Source organism: Anopheles aquasalis, chromosome 2, assembly GCF_943734665.1.
Source record: "Anopheles aquasalis chromosome 2, idAnoAquaMG_Q_19, whole genome shotgun sequence".
In the NCBI taxonomy this organism is placed as follows: Eukaryota; Metazoa; Arthropoda; class Insecta; order Diptera; family Culicidae; genus Anopheles; species Anopheles aquasalis.
The window spans coordinates 3,855,001-3,867,500 of NC_064877.1; the positions used below are offsets into that span (position 1 = coordinate 3,855,001).

General features: G+C 52.0%; 1 protein-coding gene across 2 annotated transcripts in view; it reads right to left on the minus strand.

Moving 5' to 3' along the window:
• The window catches only part of LOC126569648 (endoribonuclease ZC3H12A), a 13,486-nt gene that overhangs the window by 497 nt on the left and 489 nt on the right, over positions 1-12,500 (minus strand). Inside the window, exons 1-5 of one of the 2 annotated variants that reach the window (XM_050226890.1) lie at positions 12,393-12,500; positions 3,274-4,197; positions 2,695-3,187; positions 1,868-2,613; positions 1-1,789 (exon numbers count right to left, since the gene is read on the minus strand). The exon at positions 1-1,789 is cut by the window's left edge and continues 497 nt beyond it; the exon at positions 12,393-12,500 is cut by the window's right edge and continues 489 nt beyond it. In XM_050226890.1, the coding sequence (XP_050082847.1) occupies positions 1,439-1,789; positions 1,868-2,613; positions 2,695-3,187; positions 3,274-4,197; positions 12,393-12,500 (2,622 nt within the window). In that variant the 3' untranslated portion in view covers positions 1-1,438. Of the gene's footprint in view, positions 1,790-1,867; positions 2,614-2,694; positions 3,188-3,273; positions 4,198-4,579; positions 5,931-12,392 lie in introns of those variants that run through there. The other variant, XM_050226891.1, reaches the window with a different exon arrangement.

Here is a 12,500-nt window from a genome sequence, read left to right on the forward strand (position 1 = left end):
GTAAAAAAAACATAAGGTAAATGAGGAAAACAGACAAAGGGTCTTGAACAGACACCAGTAACGCGGAAAACAGATTTTGGTGTGAATCGATCAAAGAAGAAAAGAAAAACTTAGAGAAAATTAGATTAAAAATGCGTTATAAAATACTGGTTAATGAGTGATACGAAGAAGCGTTTAAAAAGGCGGGGGAGCAGAAATTAATGTACTTGTACAAGTTCTCACTGTTCATTCTATCTTTCATAGCTACAAAACCATACTCCAATATGAAGTGAAGAACTATTACTTCTTACTGATGCAAAAAACTGACCATCGTCTCTCTCTCTTTCTCTTTCTTTATCTAGCTGTTGCTCTCTCGGTTGCAGCTCTCTTCGTTTGTCTTTGCTAGATGCGTTTGCATTGCCTCCTGCTTTTGTTGAATTCAACTTTCACCGCGCGACGGCCAATAAGCTTGCTCGTGATCGAAGTTTGCATAGACTTTCCCATGGAGACTCAGCAAGGGCTACTACCATGGAAGAGCATTGCACGAATTGCCTAGTTGATCTTGCGTGCTCGATATTCTCTTTCTCATAATGCATCATTCCTCAAGGAAAGATTTAGCAGGAGGTTGATAGAGTAAATAGTTTAGCATTCGTTTTTAAATGTTTTTTTTCTCTGTAGTTTTCTGACAGGTTATCATAATTACTAAGAGATGGGTTAAAATTAAGGAAGAAACGATTCTTTTGTTATTGTGAAGCTTGAGCTAACCTTCTCCTTCCATAGATGTATGTTATTAGATTTCGAAGAGTACTGCTGCGAACTCTTCTCAGCATTTACCGTTCACGTCCCTTTTTCTACACATCACGTTTTGCTACTACAATCGCTTAACTACTAACTAGGAGCGCGTTGTTCGGGAACACAGTAACGACGTGCCTGTTGCTATGCACAGCATCATAAATAAGAAACAAAATACAGATAAACGCTTGAGATTTCGTCTGCTCGTTCCTGCTTCCCTTACAGTACGGTCTATTCGCTTTTGACAATATCTTCCCCAAACAGGGCCTTCCCTTCCCGTGGGCTAGTCAAGAATTTTATGCGCCATGCGCAATCAAATTACCAATCACGTAATTTGAGGTACTATACCTTCTTGCTTTTCCGCTGTCTATCGACCATCATGACTTTTTCATCGATTTTAAAATAAAGTTAAGTTACTGATCGTTACGGAGTCTAATAGAAACGAATCGGTCTTGTTGCCTAGTTCCCAGTTCATTGTGCGCGCGGAAGACTACCCCGTGTACCGCCAATAGGATAAATACTTCTTTTTTGTGTCGAAAGAGGATAATAAAAAGATTAAAAAAAATGATAATAGCAATGAAAGGAACCGAGAAAATGGGCAAAAGTGGAGCTTAACACTAGTGGAGTGTTTGAGTATTCCGTTTCGCCACCGGAGGGGGAGGCGTTTTTACATCTTAGGAAACATGGCCAATATGGCGGCACAGATTTTCTGTGGATTCGTCTCTTCGGGATACATCTGCATCACAGTTTGCACCTGTTCCTCCGGGAAGATACTGGCCAAATGGTAGTGCAAACGTTGTCTGTCGTGTTGCTGCTGTTGCTGATGATGTTGCTGCTGCTGCTGATGATGCTGCTGCTGGCTCACAACCGAGTGACTGTTGGAAGGAGTGAGGGCAGCGGGTGGTAACGGATTGGGTGACCACCCAAGGTTGATATGCGGTTCGGAGGATGAAGCAGGCGGAGGTCCACTGTGCCATGGTCGCACCGAGTCGGGGGCCGATGCAATCCGTTGCACATGCTGCTTGAGGACAATTAACAGTACAAGAGTTAGTTCGCGTCTTATTATTCCGGGATTGTAGTCTACTACCGTACGTACCTGATGTAGTTCCCACTGGGATGGAGGCGATGGACGGGCACCGCCACTCAGCGATGGAGCTAGAGGTCTGTGGGGCGAAAGCTGCTGCTGTTGCTGCTGCTGCTGCTGCTGCGGTGAGCTCTGTGATTGCTGAGATTGTTGTTGCTGGTGTCTTTGCATCTGATAGATGCGCGGATCACAACCAGCCGGGTTGAGAGTCAGTTGGCGTTGCAGCTTGCGATGCAAGTTGACACTATCGACACTGCCATGCTCAACTGTGTCGTGTGGCAAGGAAGGCTGCGAAACAGAGCCTCCTGCAGCGGCGGTCGTGTGCTGCTGTTGAGATGATTGCTGAGATGGTGGTGCTAGTTGCTGCCACATCGGCGGTGCACCATAGCAACCGACGGCCGAATGATGAGCAGCAGCTGCACCAGCAGGAACATGGCCACCACCGACAACACCGTACGGTTCGTTCGAAATGTTTTCTATACTATGAGATTTAGGGAATATCGGCTGCACATCCACCATGCTACCATGGCCGTGTGGTTGCTGCTGCTGTTGTGCGGAAAGATCCCATGCATGGGTCCGACTGCTGACCACCGCACCGGGCGGCGGTGCAAGGAAAGGCATCTGTTGTGGTTGTGGTGGCCGCACTCCAGGATGGTGGGGATGACCAGCATGCAACATCATATGGTCCGTCGCGCCTGCGTAAGGATTGTTACCAGCAGCGCTGCCACTATCGGAAGGTACGTTCGATCGAGTGCGACCTGCAAGCGAGACAACGAAGAAAAAGGAGAAAAAATGATACAAACTGCTTGTTTCCGATCGCCGGCCACAAAAAAACTTACATAATGCTTTCCGTTTATCATTGATTGGACTAGTCTCACTGCTACTATTGCTGAGCGGTACACTGAGTGACTTCCCCTGCACGGCATTGCGGCCACTGCCAGGAGCAGCAGCAGCACCCCCCACAGCACTCGGATCGAGACCACTTCGTGCCTGTAGATGCCGAGCCGCATACTCCGACAATCGCTCGGTGACGGATTTGTGAGGCTGGCTACCGCGCTCCGGATGGTAGAACTTGCACTTATTGCCATAGGTACACTTTTTGCCGTACGGACAGGGTGGCGGTGGGTCACCCTTACGAGGCTGCACCCGCAGAAAGTTGTCCAACGTGGGCCCCGAACGTCCAAGCGGATCGTCCGGGGGCATAAAGCGATCGTTCACGAACGAATACATCAGTACCCGCTCTTCGACGACCTTCTTGAACTCGGAGCTTTCCTGCACCAGATCGCGATAGTTGTCGTTCGACACGACGATACCATCGTTCTCAGCGGCGAGCTACAGAGATGGATGATGAAACGGAATTAGCAAATGGAACGCACCGACTGTCGATTGGTCACACGGCCGACACTGCGAGCCCTTACCTTCAAGATGTAGCGATCATCGTAGCACACCATCCGCTTGCCTCCGACAAGCCGGGACGGTGTAAACACGAGCATTCGCTCCTTCTCCAGCTCGTTCAGTATCTCGCCATCCTTGACGGGATTGTCGGGACGGGAGCTTTCCTTGCGCCACTTCGGCACAAACACCGTGATCTCTTTGTGGCCCCGGTTCTTGAACCAATCCACACACAGCCGAATACCGCGGCAGGAGAACACTTCCTTATTGCCGTGACTCATCGCCACATTGCTCCCGTCGATCACTATCGAACGCAGCGTTTCCACCTCACCGCTCCCACCGATCGTGCTGCCGCTGACCCCCGTCGTCGAGGGTAAACCGCCCACCGTCGATCCAACCATATCGCCGCCCGTCGATCCACCAACCAGCAGTGGGTAGTAGGTCGGTCCACCGCCGAGTCCCAGCGGTTCTCCCGCACCATGGAGCGCATGATGGTCGACGGAAAACTCATTGCCTCCCTTGGCACCGGGCTGCGAACCAAGCTTGATCAGCTCGGCCAACAGCTCGTTCTGGGCCGGATTGGGGCCCAGTCTCTGCAGGGCCGCTTGAACCAGCCGTTCAGTGTAGCCGAGCTTAAGAGCAAACTCGACGCGCTGCTGATAGCCTGGCGAGTGCTCTGGCAGGGCCGTCGTCGGTGCTGCACCAACAACATCACCCTTCCCGAGCTGCTGCTGCTGCTGCTGCTGTTGGTGGTGATGATGATGAAGGTGATGCTGCTGCTGCTGCTGGTGAGGGTTACCGCCTGCCGCATTCACGTACTCGGCAAACTCCTGACCAAGGGTGTCACTGGTCGTGCGTGACACCTGCTCATGCGACAGATCATCCCCATCGCAGTCACTATCATAGCTGGAGTCTTCGGCCTCATTTGTACACAGCGAGTCGATGAATTGCTGGAAGCGCCACAAGAACAGAAAAGAACAAACAAAAAAACAGAGCGGATTAGGTATAAGGGGAAGTGACAATTTAAACAAACGCTCCTGCTGACGGTGATCGAATCAGATTCGAGTTGCAGATGACACGCGAAAAAACATGCGGTGTCCGTGAGAAACGACACTTGAGCAACCCATGCGCCGCCTCCTTACGCTAGCAACGACGACGACCGTGACGAAAAGAATGTGTTACATTGAACCGGATCTTAGTTGGCGTACGAAGATCGTAGCGAAGGTGACGGGGAAGGCGTGACGGTCTGCTGGGATTACGGATTTCAATCACTGCAACCCCTGAGCGGACGGGTGCGGAAAGGTGTGTGCCGCGACATGTAAAGACATTTACCTTCTGACTGAGATTCGTTGTGATGAGCATTTTCCAGAACTCTTTCTCTCGCTCTCTCGCTCTCTCGCTCTCTCTTTCTATCTCTCTTGTGTTTCCCTATGTGGAACAGATCTGTAAGTCACACTCGGCACTGGAAGGTTGCGGTTTCTTGGAGGCCAACAACTCCGGTACCATTGATTAGCTCCACGCACACACGACACAAGCACACGCACGCACGCACAAACCGAGCAAAACTGTGTAATCCGCGGCTGGCTGGCTCGCGGAACGTCCACGGTACAGGTGTGCGAACGACGTCTCGGTGGATGCTACAGCAAATACGGATGTGATCCTCCACGCGTCGTCGTCGTTTGTGGTTGGAGAGTGATCGCAGAGCGCAGAAAGGAGTAAGAAGGGTAAAGGAGGAGCACCTGGTCGTCCAGGAACCAGGGAGACTAACTTAACCCCTTTAAGATCTCTCTCTGTCTCTCTCTGTCTCTCCCGCTCTCTCGCACGCACGCTGGCACGCTGCTCCAAAAGTCAACCCGGACTTTGGGCGACGAACGACGGAATGTACGAAATGTGCGTGACGTCACGAAAGCTATTAGCGATCCCTTCTGCTGCTGCTGCTGCTGTTGCGGTACGATCGAGGGGAGGATCTCAACGCTGGATCGGAAACACGAATTGCATTCGCTTCGAATCACCCCTCGGTGTTGGGGGTGGGGAGGGCACACCGCACGATCACCGGCGAGAAACGGTAAGAGCGTGACGTCAACCGATCGTGACGACGAATCGCGAAGCGCGAGCGATCAATTGATCAACGCGGGAGAGCACGCGCTTCCGCCGACTTAGTGCTAGCTATGGTGGCTTCGCGATCACGAGCGATCCGGTTGCAACAGACCAACAACAACAACGAGGAGAAGGTGCGAGCGATCGCGACGAGTGTGAATTCGATTCAATTTCACCCGTTTCGTTTCCACTTTATTGCAACGATCGCCGTCGCCGCCGTACCCGGATGCAACGTACGTTTCACTTTAGAATCCACTCATCACTCTCGCACTTGCGACGCAGTGCGAATGCTACCGGCCAAGTGTAAACATCCTTCGCTTTCACGCGAGCACGGTACACAAGCACTCAAAACTCAGCATTTGATGCATCAGATCGAGTGGTGGTGGTTGCTGCTGATGTTGGTTTTTGGTGGTGGTTTAATCCTGCTACTGCCAGCCACTTTCTGGTGATCATGTGATCACCAACTGCCGTCTGTCACCGGAACACAACCGCACGCCGAGTAAGCGTGCGATCGCGATCAAAGACCGTACCGTACTGCGGGCAGGGGGTGGAGGGTTTGTGCTAGTTGCGCTTGGAAGTTCGCTAAAACGGAACCAAAAAAAAAAACAAACGTGAACGCGCACGCGGACGATCAACACCTTGCGAGCGGTGGCCAGCGACTGTAGCTCGCACGTTTGACGTAGCACAAATTTTGATTTCCGATTGCTTTGCGGATCCACGTCCGTCGTCTCGGGTGCCCGCCGGAGATCGAGCTCGCGAGCGAACGGCGCGGACGACTGTCTCTCCCGATTCTCCCACCACCACCACCATCACCACGCTAGTTGCGTTCCGACCGAGAGCAACCCAACACGGCTCGCTCGCAAGGGGGGAGGGAAGATCATCATCATCATCATCATCATCATCATCATCATCATTATCAAGATCGACAAAAGGGGGATGGACCGACCGATCGACCGGTGGGGGATCATCTGCGGCACGCTGCGAATATTGCTGACCGGATTTAGGAGTCTCCTGGAGTGAGCTGGCGAGGATCGAGCAAGAGTTGCTCCTCGAGAGAGAGAGAGAAAGAGAGCGACAGAGCAAACACCTTACGCACACGGTACGAGCGAGCCCGTGCGGGCCCTTGAGATAAGGAAGGAGAGGTCTGCGGTGGATCTACGAGAAAAAAAGGAAGGCAGGGGGCTCGCTCGGTGAGAAGATGCGCGATTGCCGGGGGATTGTGTACGTACGTAAATGAACAAAAACAACACATCGGGGCCCGCGGTTGAAGGGAAGCTATACCAAGAGGGAGGGGCGGTGGGAGGGCGCCTTCACGCCATTCTCGCTCTTGCGCTGCGGCCAGGTGGTGCAGCTGGCTGGCTGGCTGGCTGGCTGGTTGGGGTGGTCCGCTTGGATTAGATTTGCGCGGCGCAATGCGAAAGATACGCGCCTGCCTCTGGGCGCCCCTAGATAGGTGCAAGGCCAATCCAACAGAGAGTTCTCACACCAATCCAACGCGAACCGGAACTCGAGTCAAGCCGCGAGGGCGACTCGCGATCGGTTAATGATGATGATGATCATCATCACCATCACACCACGCAAACGATCGATTTCGCGATCGTCTGGGTGCTCTTTATCAAAACTTCTTTTCCCGAACCGAAACGTTAGAAGTGACCTCCGCTTCATCCCGTCAGCAGTAAAATCCGATCGATCGTGACCGACCGAGCAACCATCATGGTATCCCCAAAAGTCAAAATAAGCCGCGGACCGACACGACGACAACACGCGAGAAAGTTTTCTTCCGTCGCACACGATCACGGCGTCGATCGTTGGCAATCCGGTAGGTGATCGGTGGCGGCTCAAACCGTTTTCTCCCGGACCTCTAGCCGGCATAATGAGCATGATGGTGGTGGTGGTGGTCGCATAGCAGTAAGGAGGGAAAGGGATCCTCAACTCGATCGTAAGGCTTTTCTCCGGACCTGGGTAGTGGGTGTCTTAGGCCGATGCCAGATCCGGGCACGATGAGCAAAAGGGTCTGGCAGGGAACCCCCCCCTTTGCCGGTGTTTACCGTTCGCATTGTCGCATGTCGCGGCATGTCCAGCCAGTGTACCTTGGGGGGGTTGTGGCTGCGTTATCTACGCAACACGGATCTAATTTGCTGCTGCTGCTACTGTCGCTGTTGTTCGTATTTTTGTGCCACACCCATCATAATGTCCCTTATCCTAGGCCTGCACGCAAACCATGATAACATGTTGTCAGCGTGGTTCTTATCAACCATCAACACACGCGTGACCTGACGCCGTGGTTACTCGATATCGGACAACCAACCAATTTGGCACCAGTGCATGGATGCATCAATGAGATTGCACTGCAGATTCCACGTGACGGTGACGATCGTTTCTCTCGGGGTCATACCAGCCGCCGCCGGTCGTTCACCATTTGTCCGACATTCGGGCACGATCCGCTTCCTGCTGATCTGTCGATCCTGCTGAGCTCATTATAATCGTATCCGGATTCATGGCCACAGACCGCTCGCAATGCGCACGCGCTCGCCACCGGTCCGTGGCGCTTCTCCCTCTGCGATGCTCTATGCTGCTACGCTTCATGCCACAAGAAGAGCGACGGTGAAAGTCCATTCAGTTCGACCGGCAGCAGCAGCAGCAACCGGATCCCCGATATCCGGCTCTCACACATCTCTTTCGCTGCGGTCTTTTGGTTGCCCCTTTCCCCCCCCCCCCCTCCAGCACCCCCTTTTTCCCCCTTCTCCTGCTACGACGACACGAAAAGGATGCCCTCCCGCGAATGGTGCACATGATCGTAAAGAATGACACATGATTGACAAATAGGTCTGACCCGGCCGTGATCGCGCTGGTCAGTATCGGACCGGAAGTGCTGCTCGTACGTGCGCATAATTACATTCATCCCAGGGCCATCTCCCCCCCCCGGGGGGGAGCGAGCGGTCTGCGAAGGTCCAGGAGGAACAACTGCGCCAACTTTCACTCTCGTTGCGGGCAAACCACGATGCACGATGCAGCCACCGCCCTTAACCGGAGGGTTTTCTGTGTTTTTTTGTTGCTTCGATCGCGCGATCGCCTCGTCGATTCATCACACCTTTCGGGAATTCCTGTTTCATGTCACGGAAATACCGAGCTAACGGTCTACCGCCGGGGTAACAGACACTCTAGACTCTCTTCTTTGCTTGACATTTGCTGCTCTAGCGGATTTTATGGGCCATAAAACATGGGTAACAATGGGAAAACAACATCAAATCTATTAATAGGTTATAAGCCGGATTGGCAAGGTTATCCTGGACCGTCAAATATGGTCGAAGAAGTGCGAAGCGGTCATAGTAACACGCGACAAAGCAAACATAGCAATCATTTTGGTTAGCAACGAGAAGAACTAAAAGAGCTCTGCATCTAAGGTACAGCGACATCGTAGAAGAAGGTGCCTGTTTTGCAAGTGTGATCTAATGGATCTTTTAGTGATATTGGCATCAACATCATTGGAGCACAGATTACCCGCCATAAAAACTCACCAAAAAGCGACCGCGTGTAACGCGGGGCGACATGTTGTGTTTACTAAAACTGCAACCACAAAAAAAACATTCCGCAAAGCACCCCTCCGTGGGCAACCAGGTAAGCCATGGCCAGACATGCGCGTATCCGGTTGCTGCCATTCATTCATCTTGAAAGCGAAACATCAAGCAATGCGCGGAGCGTTTTAAAGTGCGAACGAAAGAGAGATCTGCGTTTTCACGTTGGCGGTTGGTTGGTTGGTTGGTTACATTACACGACGGGGACTTCCCACAAAATCCTCTGCTGGTCGGTTGGCTGGCTAGGGGGCCACCCCGGCTGACGGCTTCATTTTCGTGAATCGTGACTTTGGGACACAGGCGGTACTGCTGCTACTGCACGCTGTGTAGACGTAACACTTGAAAACTCAAATTATTATCTAACTAAAGAGCGAACAATGCCAAAGCGGGTCCCGCACTGAGCGAGCGGTTGGTAGCGATCCCGGATTTTGCGTTTTTTTTCCGCAAACTTGCCTCTGTTTACGTTAAACGACTTGCGAACCGGACCCCGGGGGGGGGGCCGCGAAGCCGCTGTTTAGCTCATCCGTTAAGGCTGGAGGATTCTCGACAATTCCACCTAGGATCCCTGACCGGCAAGCACAGTCGCACGCCGGTAGAATTGTGCAGTTTTATGATTTATGGGGATCAAAACATCCACTGTCCGCCTGCCTGCCTGCCAGGCTGCCTGTTTGATCTCATCCTAGTCGAGGACGGCGTCTACGAGAAACATGATGACATCTCGTCATGTCGCTGGTCGTGATCGGGCGGTAATGACGCAAAAGCTTATGAATGGATGGTGTAGCCGCTTCGTATATTGTTCATCGTTCTCGTTAGCATCGTTAACAACATGGCAATCTAGTATGGACCAGATAGTATCGTGATTGATTGAGAGGAAAATGGGAAATAAATGTAAAAACAGCATTAAGAATGAAAAAGGAGCTCAAAGCTGCTGCAAGACGGCAACTAGCGCAGCCAATCCACAATTAATCGGATAACCTGAGCATCTGGTTGACCTCGCGACAACATCTTTCTTCTCTACTTTTTAGAAGGAAAAGGGGAGATATTGGCCACAACAACGTAGAAAAAAAGAGGAAAAAGGAAGGTGGAAAAGGGAAACAATGACCAAATCCGCCAACGGACCAAAAAGAGAGCCAGCCAAGAGTCTCGACCGGTGGGGCTCGATCATCTTCCAGCAGACTGCAAACGATGACTCGATCGTGGTAGTGTTGGTGGTCGGTGTGGTCGCTGTGACTGGTGGTCGTCGTGTGCTTTGCTAATGTTGGTTAGTTTATTGCACAAATTTAAACCCGGATGTGACTGAGAGAGCCCCCAGCAGACTGGGCCGTGCCGTGCCGTGCCGTGCCGTGCCGTGCCGTGCCGTGCCGGGCGTTGATCAGCAGATCGAGAATCAGGTGAGATCAGGTGGAGGTCCACCACAGTCCGGATGACTCCTCGTTGACGACGGCGACAAAAAATGCTCTCCCAAAACTCTCGACTCGTCGTCTTGAGACAAGCATAAGAACCAACAACCCCAACGTATCATCAAGCGATCGGGCACGATCCTCGCGTTCGTTCATTCTCTGCGTATCGCTGTCGCTATCCAACGCTTCTCGCCCTCTGCCCGCTGAAGCATCTTTTCGCGGTTCGTTCCCCCAATTTGCATTATACGCGATTCGGATCTTGGTTGATTTGTCCCGTTGCTTCACACCGTCGATATCTCTGGATCATTCGAACGCACATTGAACGGTGGAATGGGGAGGGGAGGGGGGCTGTTTGGGATGAAGCTATCTACTAAACGTTTCTTCACCGTTTGCTGTCGGCTTTTCATCATCTCCTTAAAAAATCGTTTCTAGAAATGCTTGGTTAAGACAAAAAACCGCCGAAAGTGTTTCTGGATTATCGACCTTTTCAAGGAGCAAATGGATCTTTTCTGTTTCACTCAGAAAAAGGAAAGCCAAGTAGCCTTAGATATTATAGGTTCCAGGTAATCCAGTGATGAAAAAACCGTACGATCAAGGGAGCCTTTGGCAGTTGTCAGAGAAAGAGAACGAGAACGAGAACGATGCGAAGAGAGATGCTGAGGTGGTGTATCGTACGGACACACATTAAGCATAACATATTCTAAATTTAGCAACATGACGACACTTTCTCGACATCGGGACCCAGCAACAGTAGGCGCCGTGCCGAATGGTGTCTTCTTTACACGCCTTTCTTTCCTCCCGGGTTCCTCCCGTTTACGTTCATTAGGTAGTCGAAGACAACGTATCTGCACCAAAAGATCCGGATCCGGTCGCGATAACCGCTTTCGCCTCAACAGGTGCCATTCTGAGAGAGAATTTATAATCGTGCAAAACAGAATGATCAATTTGCAATCGATCGTCTTTATCGGCGGAAAAGTGGAGATTGTGTCTCGGGCGCCAGCGGCTCGTTGTGTCTGTATTTCAACAAGCAACAGGCCTATGATGTTCGTTCCATCCAAACCCAACCGATGATGACGCAAATCGTTCCTGCAGCGTGTGCCCTCCACCGTGTTGTGTCTACAGACGGAGATGGATTAAGAACAAGAACCAGCTGTGGTGTCCGTGTGGTGGTAACAAAAGGAACGAAAAGATGAGCATGACAATTCCTGCTATTCTGCCAGCTCACATATCGCTCAATTGTGGTGCACTATCTAGCAAGGTTGCTGAGGAAACCGTGCCCTCATCGAACGCAGCGCTCGTCATCTTTATCAAACCGAGCACTCTAAGCGAACGCTCGCGCCACTGATAAGCGTGTCAGCGAGTCATCGAATTAAATGATCAGAGGGTGTGGTAGCTGGGGCATGGGCCCATGCCAAACCGGTGCTCGGGTATCGATAAGCGGCCGAAGGTAATAGGATAAGCGGCCGAAGGGCTGTCGGTAACAACTTCCGATCGGAAGCGATGTGATTGATCAATAGCGGAACCAGCGGAAGTAAGAGATACAGCTTATCACCACATGTACCGGCTACTGATATAGGGAACGGGCAGATTGTTTTGATTGCTGCTTTTGTGGCCGGGTTCGGGAAACCCCTTCCGACGATGACCCACTCGCACCGGTTCTGATGCGGGCGGCCGATTGTAACCTAAGCCCCACTTATCACGTGGACCGCAAGGTCCGGAGCGTTTCTAATCGGGCTTTTGGGTGAGGTGGAGTTAGACCGATCAGCTTCTAGAGCCGGTTTCTCTTCCTAGCGGTTTGTTTGGCTGAACCGGTTGGGGCATTCTCCTGAGCCTGAGCCTGAAACTGAACAATTCGCTTCGCGATGCGATTCCCCCCCTGCTGGCGCGGATTAGAGCCGGACAGAGAGTTGCGACTGCGTGCTCGCCGGGGTCGCGAGAGAGGTTGCGAATGAAGGAAACTAGTTTTGCTTCGATGGTGGATGATGCTGACTGCCGGAGCTGGGGAGCACTAAACACAACGCTTCCCCCTTGCCCCGCCTACCACGATCTCGTCCATGTGTCGCTGAAACTTACCTGTATGTGAGCGATTAGGTCACCGCCGCTTGCGCCCGCCGTTGAGGCTAGCACCTGACATCCAGTCGATTCGTCCAGCACGAGGAACGATATGAATGGATGCTGATG